Source organism: Balearica regulorum, chromosome 12, assembly GCF_011004875.1.
Source record: "Balearica regulorum gibbericeps isolate bBalReg1 chromosome 12, bBalReg1.pri, whole genome shotgun sequence".
Taxonomy (NCBI): Eukaryota; Metazoa; Chordata; class Aves; order Gruiformes; family Gruidae; genus Balearica; species Balearica regulorum.
The window spans coordinates 9,164,229-9,188,674 of NC_046195.1; the positions used below are offsets into that span (position 1 = coordinate 9,164,229).

General features: G+C 39.1%; 3 protein-coding genes across 20 annotated transcripts in view; 2 read left to right on the forward strand and 1 right to left on the reverse strand.

Moving 5' to 3' along the window:
* Positions 1–11,171, forward strand: part of CCPG1 (cell cycle progression 1) — a 26,800-nt gene extending 15,629 nt beyond the window's left edge. For 5 of the 9 annotated variants that reach the window (XM_075764088.1, XM_075764092.1, XM_075764093.1 and 2 more), the window contains 5 exons: positions 206–460; positions 1,355–1,366; positions 3,988–4,109; positions 5,170–6,560; positions 8,273–11,171. In XM_075764088.1, coding sequence (XP_075620203.1) covers positions 206–460; positions 1,355–1,366; positions 3,988–4,109; positions 5,170–6,560; positions 8,273–8,453 — 1,961 coding nt within the window. In that variant the 3' untranslated portion in view covers positions 8,454–11,171. The remainder of the gene's footprint in view (positions 1–205; positions 461–1,354; positions 1,367–3,987; positions 4,110–5,169; positions 6,561–8,272) is intronic. The other 4 variants (XM_075764090.1, XM_075764094.1, XM_075764095.1 and 1 more) reach the window with 1 other exon arrangement.
* Positions 9,008–18,404, reverse strand: PIGB (phosphatidylinositol glycan anchor biosynthesis class B). The gene is given in 13 exon segments (XM_075764097.1): positions 9,008–9,389; positions 9,391–9,504; positions 10,047–10,227; positions 10,960–11,170; positions 13,473–13,537; positions 14,767–14,978; positions 15,453–15,504; positions 15,928–16,068; positions 16,639–16,769; positions 16,943–17,047; positions 17,681–17,798; positions 18,059–18,194; positions 18,277–18,404. Coding segments are annotated over 13 exon segments (1,602 nt in total). The 5' UTR covers positions 18,395–18,404; the 3' UTR covers positions 9,008–9,371.
* RAB27A (RAB27A, member RAS oncogene family) overlaps positions 18,382–24,446 on the forward strand; it is a 36,256-nt gene continuing 30,191 nt past the window's right edge. For 6 of the 10 annotated variants that reach the window (XM_075764099.1, XM_075764098.1, XM_075764102.1 and 3 more), the window contains exon 1: positions 19,731–20,784. The gene's annotated coding sequence lies outside the window, so the exon portion shown is untranslated. Of the gene's footprint in view, positions 18,521–19,728; positions 20,785–24,446 lie in introns of those variants that run through there. The other 4 variants (XM_075764103.1, XM_075764104.1, XM_075764108.1 and 1 more) reach the window with 2 other exon arrangements.

Below are 24,446 nucleotides of genomic sequence, written 5' to 3' on the forward strand. Positions count from 1 at the left end.
TGAATTTTTAACTTTGGAGATCGAGCATTCCTTGCATAGTATCCAGCATAAATTATCACACTGAGAATTTTTATTTTGTTCTATTAATGTTCTCTAAGATAAAATGCGAAACACGTTTTGCTTAGGATGGATTTTGCTACTGAAATTGATTTTTTTAAAAGCAACAATTAATGCATTTTAAAAACTTTTCTATGCTGGTTTTCAGTTTTTTCATCTCAGGCTAGCAATGATGAATCAAGTAGCGATGAAACTAGCGATCAGTCCAGTCCCACAGTACGAAAACGCCGGGCTAAGAAGAGGCTGATCTCTAGCTCTGAGGCTGAGAGTGGGTCACCTGCTGAACCAGAGTCTGAACCTCCCAGGGAAGAAGAGCACAAGCGCCAGTTCAGTAGTGGCCTTAACAGATGCATCATACTAGCTTTGGTGATTGCAATCAGCATGGGCTTTGGACATTTCTATGGTGAGTGTATGGAAAACAAAATACATAGAATCAACATCTTGCATGATGAATACTATTTTATTGTAATTCTGTTTTTTTTTTCTTCTTGTTCTCTGCTAACAATCTCAACCTCAAACTGCGAAAAAGCAACTGCTAATGTATGGATAATATAGGGAGGCCCTTCAGCAGTACCAGTGCAATTATATTTAATATGCACCACTTTAATTTTAAAAGTAAATAAAAAGAAATTAATTTTTGGTTGCCCTTCCAGATAGAAATTTCTTGTTGTTCTCATAGTGCAGTGTATACCCTTCCTTTTTCACATCTTTTCTTTTGAAATAAATTTCTGGTAGTGCTTATCATTGCTAACAGCATTCACGGGGTTATTTTGGGCTTTTGTCCCATATGTATTCATCTGGTAAATGTAAGAGCAAGGCATGTTTTTTTACTGGAGTTCATAGTATCAATATTTTTCTCTCTCCAGTGGGAAAAAAATATGCTGTAGTTGTCCTTGCAATTCCAGAGTTGTTAGGGAGTCCAGGATAGCAGCAATTTTTGTGTTCAGTGCATTGCCTAAAGTTAAGCATTACACAAATTGTTACTACATTTATCAAAACAGCAGAACTCCTTACAGATCTAAATATACGTAGTGCAGTTCTCATCTTCTGAGATACTTGTGTTATGATAGACTTGATAGAGGGCATTTATTTTTAATAGTAATTTTTCCTGAGGAGTTTTAGTATTATTTGAAGAAAATGTGCCTTCATAAGAAGACTTGTAATTCAATTTGATGCTGGGAGTATGATTCTAATTGGATTTGATTTTGACTAATGGTCAGGGGTCTAAATTTTGACATTTATTTTGAGTTATACTAATTTTCAGTCGACCCTGATTTTTTTTTTTTTTTGTTCTTAGGAAACCCTGAAGGTAAGAGTCATGAGTGCTGTATTGTGGATGCTGTGCTTGCATTCAGATTTACTTTTTAAATTGTGCGTATGTGTACACACACAACCATATATGTATGCATACTTACATTAAAAAAAAAAACAAACTAGTGTATGTGGGATTATAGGAATGACTGAGTCATGTAAGCCAGTTTTTATTTAGCAGCTGCAGCTACTAATACTTGGTATAAAAACTGAGTGATGTATATTGGCATGCTGGAAGCAGAGAGGAGTGCAATGACTAGACCAGTCTTTGGTAATGCTTTGTGGTGGTAACTTCAGGTTTCACTTCTGTTAATCCTTTACTGTGTTTAAATTGAGGTTAATGATAAATACGATACTTTTGAAGAACTTTGAGATCTATGGATGAGAAATACATTTTGAAAATGTACTGGGGGTCCTATCTTTATTAAAGGATTCACTTTGACTTGTTCATTCATTGAATCTATACTTCTAAAAAACCAAAATTGTTACCGCTGATGACTGTGATGACAGCATTCTCAGTGGAAAGAAGGCAACTCTGTGTGGCTTTAGTTTTTGCTTCTTCAAGTGAAAGTTCTTTGTGGTTACGTGATAACTAATCTTTCTTCCACTAGAAAAGAAATCAAACCCCGCTTTCTATCTTCCTTTGTTTGGTTGTTTTTTTTAAATACAAACTTGCAAAGAAAGTCCCATCTCCCTAGAGGGCTACTTTGCTTTTTTGTGATTCAACTTGGAATCAATGTTTTTTCCACAGCAGTCTTTTAATGCTAGGCTAATTGTCTTGTAAGAAGATTGGAAAGGGTTACTTTTTATGAAATTACTTTTTTGGGGGGTGGGGGGGTGGGGGAGTCAGTAGCAGGATAGCATTTTCCCTTTATGGCTAGAGCTCCAGGACCTCTTTAAGACTCTTAAAGATGTAGAAAGCAAGTAGGATTAGGTTTTAATCAGTAACTGTATCCTAATCAGTATTAAACTGAGTTAGCTGGGTTTATGATGCTCTACGAAGGAGATCTGAAAGAGGGCAAGCTTTCCAGGAAAACAGGTAACTGGAAAAGCTAAAGTTAGGAAGGCCTTGCCAGAAGAGTGTCTCCTTATGGACATTCAGATATTTAATTTTTTTCTTTAACCAAAATCTGCAAAAGGAAATATTGCTGTAATGCTAGGGATTTAGATAAATTATTAAAGAATCTGAAGGATACTGTGACTTAGAGTACCAGCTGGAAACACAAACCAATGACTGCGGAATGGTACCTCATTACATGCTTTCTCAGTGTCTTTGCTACCCTTTCTGGATTGCTACATGTCATTTTTGCTTACTATGTCTAAACTATGATTCTTGACAAGGAGAGGAATGGAGTTTAAGTGTTTTTCTGTAATTCAGGTTCCTCGGAACATGAACCCTTTACACAAAATGATAATTTTTCAGATGCAGTCTTCAGATTCTTAGAAGCAATGGACTTCTTCAAAAGTATCTATAAAATATAAATATGAAACCCAAATTTACTGTCAGTATACTTAAGTTCACTTATGCAAGGTTCTGTGCTTCCAGTGTTTATTAGTACTCTGCAAACCTAAAGTCATTGCTGTAAAACCACTGCTTTCCCTTAGCCGACTTGAACTATTGAGGTTCAACTTAGTTTAATAGAGCACTGTCTGTTTTTAAGTTCATACTTGACAATACATTAAATAGAAATGAAGAGAGCACAAAAAATTCTTCAGTGTAATAGTATTTATAGAATTTCTTCTGTTTAATAATACACCCCTCCCTCCTTTAAATACAGAAATAGAACTCTGTATATGCTGCATTGATTTTGAAAGAAATACCTAAAACTTGCTGTTGGCATCTGCTGTAGAATGAATTCAAGGGAATCATAAAAGCAAAGAAATAAAAACTAAATCAGTGTTACGATTTACAGAACATGCTTAGGTAGAGAAGTACCAGTAAAGAAGTTGTGCTTGACGAAAAAAATGGTGGTTAGTACAATAAAGATATTTTTTCAGAAAAAGAGTGTGTGTCAGCCTTTAGCTGGCAATTGAAAGATAGGATATTTGCCTACTCTTCAGCCTCCACTCATGGGTAAGAATGTCAAGATAGGGCCTGCAAATACTTGCAGCTTTGTGGGCAGTGTGTAATTGTGTTTGTGCATGAACGTTTAAATACTGTGCTAACATCCTCTTATTCATGTAACTATACTTAACAGTAAAAGTTGTTCTGAAATGGATAATGCATGGACTAATGGTCTCCCTTTTATCCTGACTGGCTTGGATGTTGCTAAAAAAATGACAAAAAGTCACACGTATCCTTTCCTGCGTAGCTGTAGTTGTTTTGTATCCAACTTATTTCTACGTAGTGCTCCAAAATTTCTTCAGACAATGTAATAGCAAAGTTTTGGGTCAGAGAAACTGTTTATCATTGGAAGAAACAGTATCAGTATGTAACTGTCTGGTTTTATAATCTTTATTTTGTTACAGCTGAACAGTACTACTAAGTACTGGGCAGAAATTGCAAGGTAAGAATGCTTTTGAATTTGCACAGAAAATGAAGATGATGTTTAGGTTTGTCTGTTCCTCTAACTACTTACTGTAAGTCAGACTATCAAAAGAAAGTTTTTATCTTTGTAGGTACAATACAGAGCCAGAAACGTCAGCAGCTGGTGACAAAGACACGTGAATTAAAGGATATGAAAGATGACCTTTACCAGTGCCAACAAGAGCAAGGAGATAAAGTGCATCATAAAGTGGGGGTAGGTATGAGTTTAGCTGGAAGTCATTGGGTTATTCTGTCATTAAGTGTGTAATTTACACAAAATGAAATTAATTTATTGCACAAATCCATTACTCTTTTTCCTTTAGAAAGTTCTTTCTGAGAATGTAATTTTTCTTTTCCCTGAATTCTTGACAAAGATTTTGTATTTTGATCAAATTTGTTATTGGAATGCATACTGTTTTTTATATATGTGGTCTAGGATTTATCTGGATGCAGAGACTGTATCTTTCCCTATGACATAATGCCAGGTTGTCTGCTTCAGACAGCTGAAGTAGAATGTGCTGGTAAAAACCTATTATAGGTTGAACCTACAGGTTTTATGAATTTGCTTTCTAAATTGTCAGTGGTTGATTTTTTTTTTTAATATTTAACCTGTACTTTTAGTTTTTTACTGTTAGATCATTCAGAGAGAAGATTAGGGAATGCTTTGTGTGTGCGTTTTTTTTAAAAGTTTTCTTTTATGTTGCTGATAACAAATTGAATTATGTATAAATGCTGCTTAGTTCTAGCATTTTTCAAGGATGCCAAGAGACTGAGGAGATCCTTTCATGTTAGGATACAGTTACGTGAACACATATTTTCAATAGCAAATTTAGTTCAAAATCACTTCCTGTTCCCAACTATTGAGTGCCCCTGCTTCTGCTAATGTATTGGGTTTGTAATCTGTAAACCCAGTTTGCTGAATGTAAATCAACAGCAGACATGCACATTTTTCACTTCCTTTTAAGATGGATCAATTCATGTACCCGGTTTACTACCCTTCAGCTAGTTAAACTGATACAGGCGAGGGGGAATGACCTTTGGTTTGGAAGGGGGAGCCTCTCACGTGGTCTTTGTTGCCAAGAAAGTGTTTGTGCATATATCTGAGATAAACAAACTAGCTCTATTTTTGCATCTTGCTGCAACATGTGTCACTGCATCCAAAATGACAAGTAAACTCTGTCTGGGCTACCTTGGGCTTTTATCTTTCTAGCTGAAATTGTAACAATTCTAACTGTAGTATTTTCGCTTGTTTTCTGTTTGTATTATCACTCAAGGGAGATCTTGCCACATGTTTGACTTCGACTGAGGTGGAGAAGAAATCCTTTGAATCTCAAAAAAAAAGTCTTGCTGCAGAAAATCAGCACTTGAGAGAATCTCTAGAGAAGGAAGAAAAAGCTTTGGCCTCACTTCAGGAAGAATTAAGGAAGCTAAGACAACAAATTAGAAACTTAGAAGATAAAGGTACTAGCACTGAGTCTATTGTAATGGAAAATCAGAAACTAAGGGAACATTTGGAAGAGGAAAAGCAAAGAAACCACAACTTTCTTAAGCAAAAGGAAACACTCTTTGCAGAGGCACAGATGTTAAGGAGAGAACTGGACAAAGAACGTCATGTTACAGAAGCTCTAAAAAAAGAGATGGAACAGTTAAGTTCTCATCAAACACCTGACAATGCTAATGATGATGATACATTAAGAGAAAATCAAGAAATAGAAACTCTGCGAGGAAGACTAGTAGAACTAGAAAAAAAGCTAAACTTTGAGCAACAGCGCTCTGACTTATGGGAGAAGTTGTATGTTGAAGTGAAAGACCAAACTGAAAAACAAGAAATGAATGAAAAGGGACAAAAGAAAGGTGCTAAAGGGCAAAGTAAGGCTAAGAAGAAATCAAAGGAATCATTTCTTGGTTCGGTTAAAGAAACTTTTGATGCTATGAAAAATTCCACGAAAGAGTTTGTAAGACACCATAAAGAAAAGATTAAGCAGGCTAAAGAAGCAGTGAAAGAAAACCTGAAGAAATTCTCTGATTCTGTAAAGTCTACATTCAGACACTTCAAAGATACCACAAAAAACATCTTTGATGAAAAGGAGAAGTTGTCAAATGACAAAAGACACGAGGCAAACAAGAAAGCTCGAACTTTTTACCGAGAACATAACTCTTATGAGACTCCGAAGCAAATGCATTACAGGGCACCTAACATGCCAAAAGAATTCAAAGATGGAAGAAAACATCAATTTACAACATTTCAAAAAGATACAGATTCACAGAAATGTCTTGATCGTTTGTGTAATAGAAAACATCAGTTTGTCCTGAAGGGCTGCTCTGGTATTTTTGAATGTGCTCATAAAGAATTCATTAGTCTCTTTAACAGAGTATCAGATCCTATCAGGGTGGATGAATTTAATCGGCTAATGAAAAAGTATTTGCAACAAGTTGTACATAACTTTCATCACTGGAGAGAACTAGAAAATTTCGTCAATAAGTTTTTTCATAATGGGGTATTTATCCATGACCAGATGCTGTTCACTGATTTTGTTAATGATGTCAAGGATTACCTGGAAGATATGAAGGAATACCAAAATAATGAAAAGGTTTTTGAGGATTTGGACAAATACATCTACAGATACTACTTTCATTATGATAACTCACCCCAATATGGACCCAGGTTTGTTTCCATGTTTCCTGAACTTGTTAACACAATGAAGTAGTCTTTGTAAAGACAACTAGTGCCCTTGTTCTAATAGGTGCTCTTCTAGCATGTGTGTGTGTGTGTATATATATATACACACACATGCTAGAAGACTTTCTGAAGGACTCAATGGAAATACTAGACTGTGTTACATAAAGTGGATCTGTAGTACCTTATATATAAATGTTGGGGGAGGGATGTTACTTTGCGAGGCGCTACAGGTCCACTCTACATGGCACAAGCTAAGATTTCTACTGAGTTCCTTAGAAAACAGTGTAACTGCAAGTAGGATTACTTCGGACTGAACAGCTATGATTGCCTTGCTGATGGAATGAATAACTACCTCAGAAGAAGCATTAACTAGGACTTCCATGTTGTCGTTCCCTGACTGAGATGGTTTTTGGGTATATTTGAGCAGTCTCAAAGTCCAGTTCCGGCAGGTATATTCCCTGCTGGCTTTCAGGAATTACACTGCTGTCTTGTAGCCGAGTATAATAGTGAGTAAGTCTGTACGCCCAGAGCAGAGCTACTCAATTGGCAGGCTTTCGTTCACATCCTGACCCTGACTAAATTTTGTTCAGACTTGCTTACAAAGGTCCTTGGCATGAATTGTTTCCTATGTTACTTTCTCGTATCTAATGGTATTCTCAGGGTTGCTACAGAGCAGCTGTGGTCTGCTGCCTGGCTGGCCCAACGGAGCTAGATAGGGTGGACTGTTTCTACTGCATAGACTTTGGTGAAAGAAAATTAAGCAAGCCACCTTAATATATTGTGTGGAAATTTCTCTTTCTGGAACACTTATTTAGGTATTTTATGTGGCTTTTAATATCATTGCTATTACAAAATTGGCTATGTAGTCTCTTGTGCTAATGTTTATTCTGATCAGGTAAGAAAACATGTGATCTATTAACTAATTTATAATACACAAGAAGTTGTCCTTGTACACATCAATAGAACTTTTCCCTGTGCTGGTATTCAGTGCAAAGCATATTTAGTATTTAGATAAAGGTGCAGTTGTTCAGTCAGGTTTCTCTTTTGGACGTGTACTGTTTAGTATTTCATGTGTTTTATTGCAGCAGGAAGTTTGAATACTTTGGGGTTACTAAACATTATGTGAGGTAGTACTTTGTTCTTATTAAAAGTTGAACCATGAGGATGATACTATTATCAGCTACCAAGTAGCCTTTTTAATGTGTACTTTTGGCAAACACATAAGTTGATATGTGTATAAATATTCTGTATAGCACATGAAAACCTCTGAAGTGCCCATGTTTACAGAAAGCACACTTTCCTAAGGATCTGTAAAGTTTTTGTTATTTTTATAGAGCAGAATGTAATAGAACAACTGAAAAATAGATTGAGACCTCACTCAAGCATCACCGTAGGGATAATCAAACAGCTGTTTACTTGGCTTTATTCTAAAAAGAACTTTGGGCAACCAGCTGCAGAGCACTTTTATTTTTAGAAAGGATTTCTTTTAAATATACCATCTTATTGATGATTTAAATCATTACTCCTCCCATTTTTCTTACAAGAGAAAGGATTACTACTTAATAGTAATTTTCTTTCCTTTTCAGTCAACCTCAGCATGTTAAAAGCTGTTCTTGACAATGTAATTGTGTTTCAAAATGCTTTTTAAGAGATGCTTTTGTAAGAGTAGTAATAAAGCTTTTGTTTACTCCTTGCAGTCGACCTAAAAGGCCTTCTTTTACACAAACTGAAAATTCCAGACATGAAAAACAAGCTCAGAAGTACCACCACCGTAATAAAAGAGAAGGTAAATGGCATAAACATGGTCGCACTAACGGAAGACACATGGCAAATCTTGAAATAGAATTGGGGCAATTACCCTTTGATCCAAAATATTGAGTAATTTATGGTAAAAATAAGATTAGAATTAATAATTCACATCCTCTCCGGAAACTAATTGTTTTTCAACAAAGCAGCAAGATGCAAGTTTTTTCTCTAATTTGATTTTTACACATTTTTGTTAAAAGGCAGAAGTCAAGCTTTCTAATTTGCATATTCTGTACTGTTGCTTTAACTGTTCTTTGGAAGTGATGATAGTTTGGATGCAAGCAGTATTGTTGCAGAAACTAGGCATGCAATGACTTGTGTATGAAAAATATGCTTAATTGCATTCCATTAGTGTAGTTCAAGCTTGAGTCCTGCATAATGTACCAATAATTAACTCCAGTGTTTGATATACTAACTTCATCTCATCCTTCAAAAAATAGGTCTACGTTATGGTAATATATTTGTTAGTGTTTTGTAATCTTATACTTGCTTCTTGTCTTTGGGGGGGGTTCAAAAGCCTGTTGAATTGTGAAGAATTTGCTGTGCTGCATTCTAATCAGTTTGCTGATTTAAGCACTTGAAATGTCTTGCATATCTGCATATTGTAGAAGAAAAATAAAGAGACATTGTGGGTAAAAGTCTTTATTTATAAAACAAACCTAGCATAGCTGTACAGTTCTATAAAAATGGTCCAGTCTTGTCTAATTTCTTACTGTTTTAGTAGTCATACAGTAACTTTGGTCTTCCTGATGTTTTCTAGTGTTGTAAGGTAGGTCAACACCCCCACCCTGCCATACTGCTACTGAAGTTGCCTTCAGGAAGAGGTTTATGTGTTTCCAGACAGCCAATGGCTGCCGAATCACTTCCCCACTTGACTTACCCGGTTTCAGACTCGCTACTCTCTCCTTTCTGCAGTACAAGATCTTCTAAGCATATTACTGCTATGCAAAACTGATTTCATTAGGTACCTTTCAGTCTAGAAACTGATCTTCAGGTATGATTAATTTCAGGTTTTTCTCCTGTAGACATAAATGTGGCTTCCAACTCGTCCTTGAGGTACATGTGTGTGAAAGACAGTGGCTGTTTTCTCATAGTCCCTTAAAGCTAGAAATGATGATATTTCCTGTAAATGAACATACATTAGTTTCCACAGTCAGAAAGTATAGTTGGGGAGCATCAAAACAGTGTTCCAAAGTCTTCTGAAAACCATCAATTCAATTGTCCCCTGGAAGTTTTATCCTTTATTTTAGGAAAGACTGCTAGAAGAAGAGGTACTTATCCTGTTTGATGCTGTCTGTTGTTTGAGAACATTGACTTGATAAAAGAACTGAGGGGGAAAAGGTGCTCTAACTGCAGGTGGTTTTGCTTGTCACTGTTGCTTACTTAAAAGTGTATGGTTCTGGGGACAGACGTGTTTCTTTTAATATGCCTTGAGGAGAATTCCGTGAAACATTACTTTATGGCATGTAGAATTCACAGAGAATACATGAATGTTAAGCATATATCACTGGAACGGTATCTGTTGTGGACTAGACGGTTCAATTTTCATTTGAGCTGTGTTTTAAAAAGTTGTGGAAAACAATTCTATAAAATCTTAACTATAACTCTCCCTCAATTTATTTTTAACTTGACTTCAAAACTAGTTTCATGTTGCAGTTACCATACCTGTTCTAGCACACTGAAGAAGATCAAGTGACTGGGTAGTAATGTATCATTGTAAAACTCCTTATTGAGCCAGCCGAGTGGATTAGAGTAAAATAAATCTGCTTCATCAATATAGCTCTCATTTCCGGTTAGGTCTGGGGGACACTGAAGGAATCTCATTTTTAGAGGACAGTGAACATGACTAGGGAGAAAAGCAAAATAAACACTTCAGAATAAACTGGCAAACATCTAAGATTCAAAATGTTTCATCACTTAAAGATACCTCAGTCAAAACCAAAATTGAGTAATTACTTTTTCTACCCCAAAAGTCATATTTTCTTCCCTTCTGTAGTTCATATGAAAGCAAAATTAGAACAAGTGGATTCAGCTCCAAACTGCTGTGACTACGTTGTTAGCAGTTGACAGAAAATAGATTTATCTTATAAAAATACCATCTGTGTAACATCAGCTTCTTAAAAAGGTACTCTTCCATATTTGCTTTAACATTTTATGTGCCAGGATCTATTGCAAACTTTTTGGAATAGTAACTTCAGTCACTGTATGTTGTAATTACATTTCTTCACTCTAGCAGCAGAAGGTGAAATTAATACATGTTGACTGTAACAATTAGTCTTTAGTTTTGCTACCCTAATGAAGCAGTATGAATTACTTTCAGAAGTCATAAGACTTGCTGCCTATCCTCATACAAAGCTATTTTGCAAAAACTGAATAAAGCTTAGATGCTGAATTCTATTCTGTGATGTAAGCATTTGGCGTATTTCCCCTATTCATTCCGTATTAACTGTATGAAAAATCAAAACTCTTCCTGTATGTATCTATCCACCTCCATTTATTAAGCTTAGGAAGAAAAATAATCTTAACTTCTACTTAAGTGTATGGATTTTAGTATGTATGCTGTTAACTATTTTAATACCTGTAAAATGGAGTAGAGTGGCATGGCATCATGATGAAGACAAAAGCTTGTGATTGGTAAGAGTTATTACAGAGTTGCTGTATGTGACTCATAACATCCAGAGAGCCTCGCTGGTGAATCAAGCCTGTATACAGGGCTGGGACTAAGTTTGATAAAAGCAGGAAACTTGCTGCAGATTTCTTCCATGCTTTCAGGTGTTTCAAAGAATATCCTAGAAAAACATACGAGTAAGTTTCAGACATAAGCAAACAGTAATAGTTCCACATGGTATTTTTGAAAGTACTGTAGCTTACTGGAAAACCATTACTCAGTTGATGACAATACCTTGTTTTGAGGTATTTTAATACGGTGTTCTTTCAGTCTACTCTTTGAATGGAAATTCAAAGGTTAGACTTTGCCCTTACTAACTCTTGGATTTAACAGTGTAAATGTTAATCCCATACCTGTGTTTTGAAGTACAGAAGTACGATTTCAAAGCCAGTGCTTTGTCTCTTTAGAGCTTAATTTTCATTTCTTGTGGGGGAAAAAAATAGTTCATTCAGTAGTTTGGGTGAATGGTATGTGGTGACTGACTTGTGTTCTGATTCACACATGTCCAGGTACAGCCAGAATAAATGGCAACTACGTGTGCTTTGGTATGGCTGTGGTATTCTTTTTCTCCAGCATGCTGAAAGCTACAGCATTCCCTTATTGTTACTCGGTTTTGAGCTACTAGCATTGGAAAAGTTTACTCCTCCATCTTTTCCCATTTCCTATCCCTGCCCCTTTTCCCCTGCTTTTCTTGAAGGAGCTGATAATAGGAAGAGACATTTCTCCTGGTGGGACATAGCTGCTTAAACCTGTTTCTCACAACCACAACACAGATGAACCTGGCACTGAAGACAGCTTCATTTTGCTACCAGTCTGGAAACCCTTATTAAGGGATAAAAATATTTTATGCAGCTTAGCTCTGTGACCACCTTTACTGAATCAAAAGAAACCAGTTATTTAACTGGTTTTAAGGCCTATTTAGGCCTGTTTCAGAAGTCAGTAACAAGTAAGTTAAATTTCTTTTCAGTTGGTCTGTTCTGACAAATTGTGCATCTTTATCTCATGAAAACAAAGTCCACTAATTAGTCTGGTTTAAACACTAATGGAAACATTCTGTTATTGGCATATTTTTACTGCTTTTGTGAAATGCTCTTAGCTTATCTTTAAATGTGCTTGATAATGACTTTGAAATTTGTGTGGGTTTTTTTCTGCTTTTATGTATAATGTCATGAGCAATTTAAAGACCTCTTTGTAACTACTGAGTTATCAGAAATAACTTTTGTCATTTTTTTCTTTACTAAAGTATCCAAACAGATGATAATTAGCTCTTAATAAATTGAGGATATGACTTCATTCCTTACAGACATGACAGTTAAAAGGGATATTAGCAAAAAGGAGTGGTCTGATTAGAATTTTTCTGCATGTAGGGTAGAACTGGTTCATCTTAAATCTGCTATTGAAGTGAACATTGAACTAAGCCAAGACATACTACATATTTGATCTCAGCAGAGAGCAAAATTATTGAAGTAAGATTTACTTTTGTTTAGGCTACCAAAACAGGTTAAAGAAAATTACATTTTCCACTGATTAATCTGTTTTGAACTTGTACTTAAACTAAAGCTATACAGCTTCATGTTCTAGAAGTTTTAACCTTTCCTCTCTACCTTTTCAGCATACTAGGCTTTACATCATGATTTTAGTTTTCCTATAGATACATTAGTGTTGTTAATACCTAGTTTTGTAAAATATAAAATACTTCCTTATTAGCCTCTCTTCTGTGTTTAAATTAAAAAACAGAGAAAACAGGAAGAAAGATAAATGAATACTTTAAAATTTTCTGTTAAAGTATCAGAAAAATCTTAGTTACAAATGCAATATGCTTTCCAGTTTAAACTGTGGACAGACTCTCTTTAAGTTAACCACATTACTTTAGGGACTTTATCCCTGTTTTAACCAATTCACCTTACTATGCCTGAAGAAAAAGCTATCACATTAACAGCTTTAAAACTTCTCTGGGAAGCTGGTGGTTGCTTAAGAGCAGACAGAAAACAAGCATCATCTATTAACACAACTGAATCTAGAAAAGGATAATTTTAGGTTTTGAATACTTTAATTTTTTTGTTACATATTCAAAGCCATGTCAGGCATATTTGAGAGAAGCGGGTGGAAAAATACTACAAAGGAGCCAAGGAACAAAGTTCCCACTGTAAGGGTGGCATTGCCAAAAAGTTAGGATTCACTAAGGCAATTTTCTTTTTTTTTTTTTTTTTTTTGCAGGAAGTACTTTTATCCATGCTACGGCTTCTCCATCTGTATTTCAGTCACTTTTTGTTCCTCATACCCCCCCCTTTTTTTTCCCCTAGCTGTAAGAATAGGTTAGGCTAGTTCTAAGAATCCTTTGTCAAATACCTACATTAATACTCTCTCTCTAAGTAAAAAGTATATACAGGGAAGGTTGCAAGACATTTGAAACCAATGCTTACCACAAAAAAACATGCAAAATGGCAGTACTGGATAGATGAACCTGAATTCTTTATGGCTCAGTGTGCTGTAATAAAACAGATATAACACTTCAGCGAGGAAGTTAAATGCATCAGTTCCCTTGAGAAAGTATTTTTTAGAGCATGGAGGACTGGAAGAAAAGCACTTGCATGTACTAAAAAAGCTTTTGGCATTCAGGTAGTTGAGAGTAAAAATGGCAATTGTCACTTAAGAACATAATGACTACATTCAAATTAAGATTATTTGGTCAGTTTGAACCAAGCATTAATAAAAGTGCCTGGCTACTATTCTAGCAATTAAGTGGTCTGATTCTATGAGTACTAGATAGAACTTAGCTAGTACTTTACCAATTTGCTTTCTGTAATAAAATGCGCAATAAGAAGTGTGGATGGTAGGCTAAGATTCAAGTACATGTTTGTATCTAACAAAGTAACATTCACCTCTGCTAATACAACTTTATACAATTCCCATGCCAACTTTTGGGGGTTTTTTTTGGTATTACTGCAATACTTGCGTCATGGGAACCAAACTGGTTCTCACAGGACTGAGATTAAAAAAAGCCTAAAACCAATGAAGCTACATCCAGTTTTGAGATGGACTGAAAGAAGATACGGCATTTGTAGCCTCACTACTGTTTTACTGTATTCTGCTACCAATTTTGTAGTCTAATACCATTTATTACTTAATTAATTTGCCATATCTTTTCTTGTCTGAAAGTGTCTCCTGTTTAATCTACGGTTAATTCTGATGCTTTAGAAAAAGCTCACCTTTTGTTCTACTTCTCAACTTAAAATGTGATGTACAGTCCTATGATAAATATTAAGAGCTCTGTACAGACTTGTGAATGGAGTAAGTTTGAGAGGCCTAAGAACCTCTCATCTTACTGGGGATGTATTAAAGAACCGAATGAAATGGTATTTTAACAGGATTTAGTAAACACAGCTTTCTAACTAATTCTCTTGTTGCTTAAATGCCTATTAGGTGACTGAGTGGGGTTTTTTTTCTTTCACTCTCAATTGAATTTAATGCTGAATTATTTTATTCTTTAAGGGTCTAATCAATTCTAAAAATACATGTTTGGTAATGATACAAGAAGTAGCATTACATAAAATCCTAGAAACTACTGTATAATTGACTGCATTTCTTGGAGTATTTCAATAGTTTGAAGTTTTCCATCACTTTTCTGATCACTATGCTTTTTTGTTCTAGAGAGGACATGAGCTTTGAAAAGAACACAACCAGTCAAGATGATAGTTTACATTTAGGAGAAATTACCTGTATACCAACACTGTCCAAATCACTGCCATTAGAAAGATGCGATACCTCTTCGGTGCCAGCACACAGCCATGAATAAAGAAAGGCAGATGGGTACCCAAGATGACTGGTAGTCCCTGAGTGAAGTACCAATGCCAAGGATGAGATCCATAAAATGTTCCCAAATTCTGCAGTACGTTGAATTTCAAGAAGTTCAGCTGAACCAGTACCCACTGGGAGATTTAGGCGATGGAGAGGGAGAAAAAGTTAAATACAAATCCAAAGTGAAAAACAACAGCTAAATTGAATTACAGTCTCATCACTGGTCTTAAATGGCACAGCATTTCATTCATATATACATATGTATATGTATACACATACAGCATTTTCATAGTTGTTTTCTACTAAGACTCATCACAGACTTGCTATATTTGCAGACTTTCCTATATTTAGCAAGTAAACACAGAAGCATGTAAGTTTTGTTGATAACTATCTGAGTGTGAGGCATACTGATTTTAAGTAGTGTCTGTCATTTAAAATAACTGAGAAGTCAGTGTTTAAGGGTTTATGGCTTAGGATATATTTAGAGATCATAGGCCAGACACAGCCACAGAAATAACAGAAGTCAGAGAAGTCTGAAACATCCGTCCATGTTAAAATACTAAAACCCAACCTTTTTTGTGTAAGTCAAGTGTAAAACAACTTACCTCACCAAAAAACACACGGTCAATTATTAAAGAGGTTCCTACTGTGATCAATCTGCAAAAATGGAAAGTTGGTTGCACTGATATTGTCTGAATTGCTTTTGTATCAGGTTCTACTCTTGTCCAAATAGCTGTCAACCCCCCCTGAATAGTTATTCCTGATCTTTTTTTGATATTATCCATACTCTTGGCTAGTTGCCATCACATGGTATCCTTGGCAAAATCCCAGATTAAGCTGGAATGCTCTTCATGTCTCATCCTCATGAAATCTCTCCTAGTACTTTTTTGCAGTGTATACATTAATTTAAAGGAAGTATGCCCCTTCTTTAAACTTCTGCAAAAGGACTCTACTTTTTTTCCTTTTTTTTTTTTTTTTTACATGAAATCAGCTTTTTTGGGTTGTCTGCCTTTGCAATGGTAAAATCAATCTTAAGATATAGTTGTGCACATTCATAGTTTAAATTCAGAAGGAACTTACCCAACAGGAATGCAGTTATGTAGGATAAGGTCTGCTTTCTTCTGTTCTTGCAAAAAATGACTGAAGACCAAAGGTATCCACAGGATGACAGCAGTGGGACGAATAACAATTGCAAGTGCTATCAAAGCTAAATATTTGCAACTAGAATGAGGACATATAAGAAAAACAGAACCTTATCAAAAGGTTTGGTCAATTCTTTTGCAGACAGTGCCATTTCAACAATTTAAATACTGTTGTGTCTCGGACCAAGAGTTTTTCATAGCGCAGATAACTTTGATTCTCTCAGTGCAGATACTCTGTTTGCTTGGAAGGCTGCCAAGTAGATAATTGCTTTATTAGCAATGGAGTTGCTAACTAGAAGCAAATATGTGCTTCTAAAATAGACAGCTGGTAAAGAAAGTTGTGACCACAAATTCACCTATGTCTGAACCCAAACAAGCTTTTATCTTTTTCCAAGTTACCACAAATTCCAGTCCTTCAAAGTTTAATTTACAGTTTCCCACAAAATGATACTTTGCATAAGGGAAATGGAGAATAGTAATTTTATATACCAGCTATATCATGGCTTCAAAACAGTTTTAGGAGGAAATGCCACAATGCTGTTCCTTCCAAGATCTGGAGCTCTTGCTAAATGAACAAGGTGTTTTGGGTTGCCTTATATTTTAAGATGAAAGTTAGCATTTTAAACAGTGTTAGTAAAAAGTTTCTCACCTGCTCCCCATCCTGGAACCTTTTATCGGATAGTAGGAAAGAGCAAAGATGGTAAGAAGAGTTTCCATGGTGTTTGTTAGAGTTCTGGTACAGGAATACCATGTAAACCAGGAACACAGCTGGCAGAAGTACTGAAAATAATTATGAACAACAGGATGCACAGGGAGAAATGTTAAAACAAATTCTGTAGTTTTAAATGGTGATAATTCTTCAAGGTGTGACCTATTATCATTTTGCTGTTGTTTACATTGCAACAGACAGCGTTTATTAACACGCATAAAATTTTTTAAAGGCTGAGACTCACCACACACTTTGCTGTTTCTGCATTTTCAAGGTGTTGCACTAATGAGTAAAGCTTCACATCAGCAAAAGCTGCCAGCACTGCCTGTGCAAGTCTAGGGACCCATATCTGTGTAAGCAGAGAGAAAATTTTACTTGGAACAAACCTGTTAAATTCCAGGTTCGGAGAGAGGACTACTGAGTTAGTGAATGGCTGTTCAGACACGAAAATAGTAAGTGAATTAGTGAATGTTCTCTGTAGCTTTTTATGATTTAAGAAATAATAGTAAGGTCCTTTGGCAAGACTAATATTTCTGCCAAAACAAAGAAACTCTGAAGTTCAACTGAAAGTGTTCAGAAATCGAAAGCAGAATTCTTTGCCATTTGTCTCCAATAGAAGTCAAAAGGGGCTGTTGTTACTGAGTTTAATACAAATACATATTGTTAAAACACTTTGGAAAACTGAACCACTGAGGAATTATGATGTAGTGGTAAACAGTATCAGTATGAAACTGAAGGAGATTGATGGAGGCCAAGAATAATCGTCTGCAGTCCCAGGCATCAGTACTGCGACTGGTGAGCTACGAATGAACTCTGCAGCCACGCAAAACACTTCAGTTGGGCCTCTGTGCTCATACCATCTCTAACTGACAGATTCAAGGGTTTGTGTTTTACTTGGACAATGATAAAACCGCACTGAATTTAAATACAGTGCCTTTTAATTGAATTTTAGTAGCGGACGTGTTCTTTTGATTATACTCACCAGCAGCCGAACATCATCCTTAGCCAGCAGCTGTAAAGCTTTGTAGATGCTCGCAAAGATCAGCGGGTACGAATAGCCCCTTAAGCCATTTGCCCATTCCCAAGTCAGGTAGCCATAATTACTGCTATTAAGGACAGATCACGAACAACCGAAACAAAACCCGCCACTCCAGCTGTGTTATTCTCAGACATTGACCCCCGTGGGCAAAGGCAGCGGGATCACCGTTACGGGTCACGCTAACCCCTTGCTGCCGTGGAAATCTCTGCCCCACTCGCGACGCTGCCGCCGTGGCTCTCCGGTCACGCAGGGCCGGTACAAAACCCGGGGAGCGGGGCCGCGTCGTGAGGAGCGGCGGCAGGTTGGCACCGCGAAGGATATTTGAAGACCATGCGATGCGCCACCTCCAGCGACTGCCAGTACTCATCCGGGACGAAGCTGGTCCGGACGAGGAAGCAGTTGAGCGTCCGCAGCGCCACCGTGAGCGCCAGCAGCGGCGCCGACCCGCCGGCAGCGCCTAGGCAAGGCAAGGCAAGGCTGTCCGTCAACGGCCCCTCCGAGGGGCGCCGCCCGCCCGCCCCCCGGCCCGCCTCGCTTACCGGCGCCTCGCTGCCCGGCGGCTCCGCCGGGGGCGCTGTACAACACCGATCGCCGCTTGCGGAGCCGCACCGCCTCCGGCCTCCGCGCCCGGGCCAGCAGCCCGCCGGCCGCCTCCATCCGCGGGGGGCGGGCCTACGGCGGCGGCGCATGCGCGACCTCACGGCCACGGGGACACCGCCGGCACTTCCTTCCGGTCACTCTAGCGAACGGGAGGCTTCCGCTCTGTGGTCTTCTGTCCTTCAGGTGAGGGGCGCGGGGTCTGGCACGGCGCTGCCCGGGGCCGTGAGGCCAAGCGGTGCCGGGGCGGGGAGCGCCGAGCTCTCTGCCCCCGTCCGCTCTCCCCGCCTGGGGGGCGAAGGTGTCGCTGAGGAGCGCGAAGAGGCCGCGGCTGTTTACTCGCGCGCGTCTGTGGGCGCAGGTGCGGCAGCGCCCCCTGCTGGCATGTGGGGGCGGCTGCCGCTGCCGCAGGTGGCACTGGCCGTGGCGCTCGGCGTGGCCAGCGGGCTCTACATCTACCGGCCCGTCTTCCAGCCGCCCGGGCCCCGACAGCCCCCCGAGGGCACGGCGGGGCCGCCGGCGGATGCTGCGCCGGAGAAGAGGCCTTGAGGGAGTGGTGTGAGCCGCGTCGCTGCCCGGGCGCCGTTCCCTGGCACCGCCTCGCAGCCCGGACCTCCGCGCCCGCCCTCAGAGGAAATGGCGCCCGAGCCCCCCACGAAGTCGGAGCATCCGTCGCCTGACAGGGAACGTCCGTCCTGCGCCGTGCGCCAGCCGTGGCGGTCCCGAGCGGCATTCTCTGCAGCTCGGCAGTGCTCTGGAGAAATCCGCCGTCTGAAGATGTAACTGCATACGCGTGTGTTTGCTACCAGCCTGTAGGGACGTGAATGTTGAAATATGTATAAAATTCTGAATGGTGAAAGGTATATCTTCACGTCTAAGTTTAAATAATCACCAGGGAACTGGAAAAAGAAAGTCACTGTGGTATGGTTACACTTCAGGGATTTTTTTGGATGGCCTCTGCTCTGATACACCAAGCGATAAATACCATTTTTATCTACTTATCACAGTTTCAGTTTGTAACACTCCTTCTGTTGGGAATACGGTTGTACGGATGGCTGAGAAGGGAACTGCACCCAACTTTGGTGTCCTTGGCTTGTGTTCATACCTGTATGTATATACATACACACATGCGTATACACATCTTTCATTCCTGAAAGAATAAGGCTAGAGCGGCTATTTACTCAATAAGGTTGCCTGAAAGTCAGGTTGTACTTGGAGAAGTGCTTCAGTGTGTAGCTCAGTAGGACAGCGTTAATCTTGCAATAAGTGTGGATCAGTCTGACAAAGAGGACAGAATTTGAGACTCAAGCAAACTAGGTATTTCAAGACTTTAGTAAATCTAAAAAGAATCCAAAACCTGCAGATCTTGGGAGGAACTTCTTTCAGATTTTGGTTTTAACATAGAATCTTGTTTGGACAGTATGAGGGAAGAAATCCTTTCCCTGGGTGTGCTTTTATTTAAAGCCAGGAATGATGCGACAGCTGGAGACAGTGGATGGACTTTGCAGAAGCTAAGATGAGAGGATAGCAGTAGAAGTTAGACTGGGAGGTGCAGTTGAGTGTATGATAAATCGAGTTTGGACATGAGGAAATGCCGCAAGTCTGTGATGAGTGCCAACACAAAAGAACTACTGTGGTGACTCCAGCAACTTCCTTTGTTTAGAAAACCATTATATATTGAAAAGGCTATTTTAAAAAGGCATAACTGAAGTCTAGCAGGCACTTTCTTTGTAAGCAGAATTGCTGGACATTTGTCCGTAAAGATGGCAGTTGATTTTAAAAAGTATGAAGACAGAGGATGTCAGAACTGATGCAGACAGAAAGGGTCATTGATGCAACTGAGCTTTAGACTGTGCTTGCTGAATTCTGGAAGCTGCTGGATTAAAAGTGGGTGTATTGAGCAGCTGTGGAGACAGCAAAGAGAAAAAATACTTGCCTCCTGTGAGGGAAGGTAGCCAGCAGGCGGCAGAAACAACTCACGAAATCCACATCGCCTGGCACCACGTATTTTCTCTTCAAAACCTATTTTGCCGCTCATGAAACGGCAAAACGGCGTGTGATCTTTCAGAAAAGTGAGGAGGCCTGAAGAGCCAGTCTGTTTCATTAAAAACGGCCCTCTGAGTTGAGCAAAGTGAGTAGCAGGAGGCAGTGCCAGAGCAATCGCGTCCTTGGGGTACGGTGCTGCCCTCGGGCTCCGCTCCCCACCCCGCTCAGCTTTCCCGGGGCGGGTGCCCCTTTCGGGGGGTGGAGGGGAGCCGAGCCACGCCGGGGCGTGCTGCCCGCCCTACCCAGCCCTGCCCGCGGCCGGGAGGGGCCGTTCCCGCCCCTACCTCGGCCCTAACGGGAAGTGATGTTGCCTTGACGGAAAAGAGACGCTTGCAGCCCAAAAAAGGGCAGGTGCAGAGGGACGCGGCGCTGCGGGAGCCCCGGTGGCCGGGGGAGGCGAGCAGGTAGGAGGGCAGCGAGCCGGGCTGAGGGGCGGCGGGGCCGGGTGGCGCGGGGCTCCTGTCACCCTGTTACCTTCCGACGGGGCCGCTGCAGCTGCGGGACGTGCGGGGGGGCCTCAGGGAAGCGTCTCCGCTGCAGAAGGAGTTAATAGATAATCTCAGGGCGAATGATTCGCGCAGGAAACTCGAAGTAGTGGGAGCGGGGGGGAAAGGTGATTTCCCTGTGCTGCAGAGCCTGGGGAGCGGGCCAGTGTCAGCCCGCAGGCTGCGGGGACTGGCCTGCCGGCACGGCGGGAGTTGGGAAAACATCTGTCCAGCTCTGCTCGCCTGCTCTCTTCTCCCAACTGACTACGTGGGGCTTTTAACAAGGGGCCTCGTTCGTGAGATTAAAGGGAGAAGTCTGAAGCCTCGGCCTTTGGGCTGCCCGTGCATCTGCTTAACTTTACAACTGCTGCTGTGAACACGGCTACGCAAATAATCCCTCTCAGGCCTTCACGGGTAGCAGCTGTAGGACCTGTGAGTTTCTCACAGCTCAAGATAGCATTCCTTTTGTGAAAAAAAGAGAAGTGTATTTAATGTAAGTGTGCTTTATCTGTTTAGCCAGAACTTAAATCTTGTGTTTGAGTGTCGACAGATCTGTTGCTTCTTTCTGAACGCTGCAGTTTGTCTGACAGAGTCTGTTTGCTGAGAGGGTTCAGGAGGTCTTTTCCAACTGATTTGCAATGCTTGGGCTAAACTAATGCTTTGATGATCTTGGATCTAAAGAAAGCTAAATCTATCAGAAAAACGTCGTGGTTTTTCTAGCTCTGTAAGTAACTAGATTATATTAATATATGTGGTATTTTTTAATGGTGCTAATGAAGTCTAAAGGACATGCCTAGAACTGTCAAAACCACCCAACTTTAATTTTTATCTCTCCTTAGAGATGCATCAGGTATATTTTGAGCTTTCTGATCATATGATTCCTCAAACACTTTCCCTAATGATTAGTGCTTATGAGTTTTTCATCAGAGTAACACATATGCGTGTTTGGAGTTAGGAGTTCTGTTAGCTGTTATTGGCAAGGTGATGTTTCTCTATACTTACAGTTTTTATTGAAACTCTGCAAAATGTGCATTAATTTCCACACATAAAATGCATTAGCAGTACTAATCAGTTTCTAAAAACAATTCTGCCTGCCTTTTCTTGGAAATTTATTCTTATGTAGATTTGTTGTCTTACCCTTTGTTTCTTTTCATAGCGTTATAGTACTTTTGTGACGATTCCAAGTATTTTCCAGCCAGGGAAAAACATATAATACAATATGCATTTCAAACGTTGATACATAATTGTAGGAATAGTATTTGTGTTGCTAAATGGGTGTCTCAAAAGCATGGTTAAAAAGGTGGAAAAAAGAATATCATATTCCTGTATTTCTAGTTCAGGTTTCTAATTTTATGTGTACTTAATCTCTTGCACAAAGGAGTTCTGGGTGGGGGGGAATATGCTACAACTTACAGTGTTTTATTTTTACGGTTAATACAATTTCTCATCTGCAACCAGATATCTAAAACCAGACTGTAAATTTTTTGTCACTATCATTAAACATGGGAACACATTATCACTCAACTACACATTTCCTTTTCTTTCAAAGAGAAGATTGGCGAGATAAAATAATTTTTAAGTATCTTTTGGCATGTACAGAAACAAGCATTATGAGCAGTAATCTTTGTGTGTCTTATTTGGATTCTTGGTTGCTCTGTTACTGCCTGATATTTGCTGCGCTGGCACAATGACCATTGATGAGTCTGTCAGTTTTCAGAGTAACCCTGGACCTGCAGATCAACGCCATTACTAAGAGCAGTCTGTCATAGTCAGACTAGTAAGAATTTAATTTAGAAACAGGCAAAATTGGCACTAGAGATGGAATATAAGGAATGACAACTCTTTCTCCTGTTAATGTCTCAGCCAATAATTATTAAAAGGTGCATTTAAAATGTATTAAACTTATGATTTAAATAGTTAATCGTCAAATACTCTTCTATATTAAAGCTGTGTTATTGTACTCTGCTGCACATGTGATCTGATCCTGCAGATACTTAAGTTTGTTCTTCAGTAATTTCAAAGGGTTACTTATATTTATGGCTAAACATTTGCTGGGCTGGGCCTGTCAAGTGCTCAAGGGCTTGCTTTTGCTCCTCTTGTCTTGCAGATACCACTCATGCTGGAGATACGATCATGTTTACAGAACTGACTTCAAACATGACTGAGAAGTTGTTTAAGTATAGCATGGTTTAAGAAATACTTAGCTAAAAAGCAGCTTTTTATAGCAGAAACACATTTTTTTCTATTTATACAAATATATTTCCAATCAGTCTTCCTCTGGGAATAGCATCTGGTTATAAGATTTCTTTTCCTCATTTCTTTTTTGGTTGTCTTATTCTGGAAACTGCATCGCTGTCAGAAGGCAGGACTAACTTGAACCACATTAAATCAGCTGAGATCATACCCTTTTGTCTGCAGTGGAGGTAAAACCATAGTGAATGAGAAGTCCTAGCCCCTGATTTCTTTCCTGGAACATCCTTATATGTTTTTTTTTTTCATACATAATACAACAGAATTTACTTTTGATTATTGTAATAAGTAGTCTCAAAGTCTGTGATTTATTTTCCAATCTAATAAGCTTTGAAGATTAAGCTATGGCATATAGATTTAAATATGACATATAGCCAGCATAATTTTTTCCTGTGATGTTGCTGTGGCTTCAAGGGATTGAAAATACTCTGATATATGTATGTCAGTTTTGCATAGTACCAGGTGTTGGAATCCTTTTCATGTACTGGCCAGCACTTTGGAGCAGACCTGACAAGTTCTTCAGTATTTTAAACTACTGCAGGGGGAAAAAAAAGGCAAAGCAAATGTCCTTCCTTTTACAGCTGTGAAGATAATACCAGAATGTAAACCAATGCAGTGCTATTTTCCTGAGTTTGCAAACCCATTTCCCATACCTGTTCCCTTCTCTATGTCTGATACTTTTACTGATGAGAAATGGGTAAGACTAAACCATATTAGATAAAGGCACTTCTGGAAGACAATGTGAAGACTGGTAGTAAGGTAGGAAAGGGGCAGGAAGCAGCAATGAAGATACAAGCTTAGTAGGAGGAGTACAGCTTTTCTAGAAATTTGTGGTTTTTAGTGGAAAAAATGAGTTGGTAGCTATATGAGCAGTGTTTTTAAATTAAAAGCTAAACTTATGGGCACTTGCAAATAGTATTTTGAAAATCATTTTACACTTCTGCAGTGATTTTTTGTGTAAAAGAAGTATGTGAATGAAAGGACTGTAAGGAGTGTGCCTAGATGAAATATTTTATATGCAAATAAAACACTGGATGGGTCTAAGGACAAATGCTACACAAATCAAGTAGCTGATTCCAGCTGCGTGTACAACCATGAAAGTGAACAGCATGGGCTCTCCAAAGTCAACCAAGTTTCAGTCTGAGGGTCTATCTCATTATTTTCAGAACTGTTGGATATTTCATTGGGTTCTCTTAGCTGCTCAGTCAAAGAGCTGTGAGGAGAATGGTTGCTCTATGAACCAAAAAGGAAGAAAACAATTCTTTCCAATAACATCCTTGGGGAACAGGAATATTTGGACTAGATTACAGGCTGCTATTAGTGATAAGGAC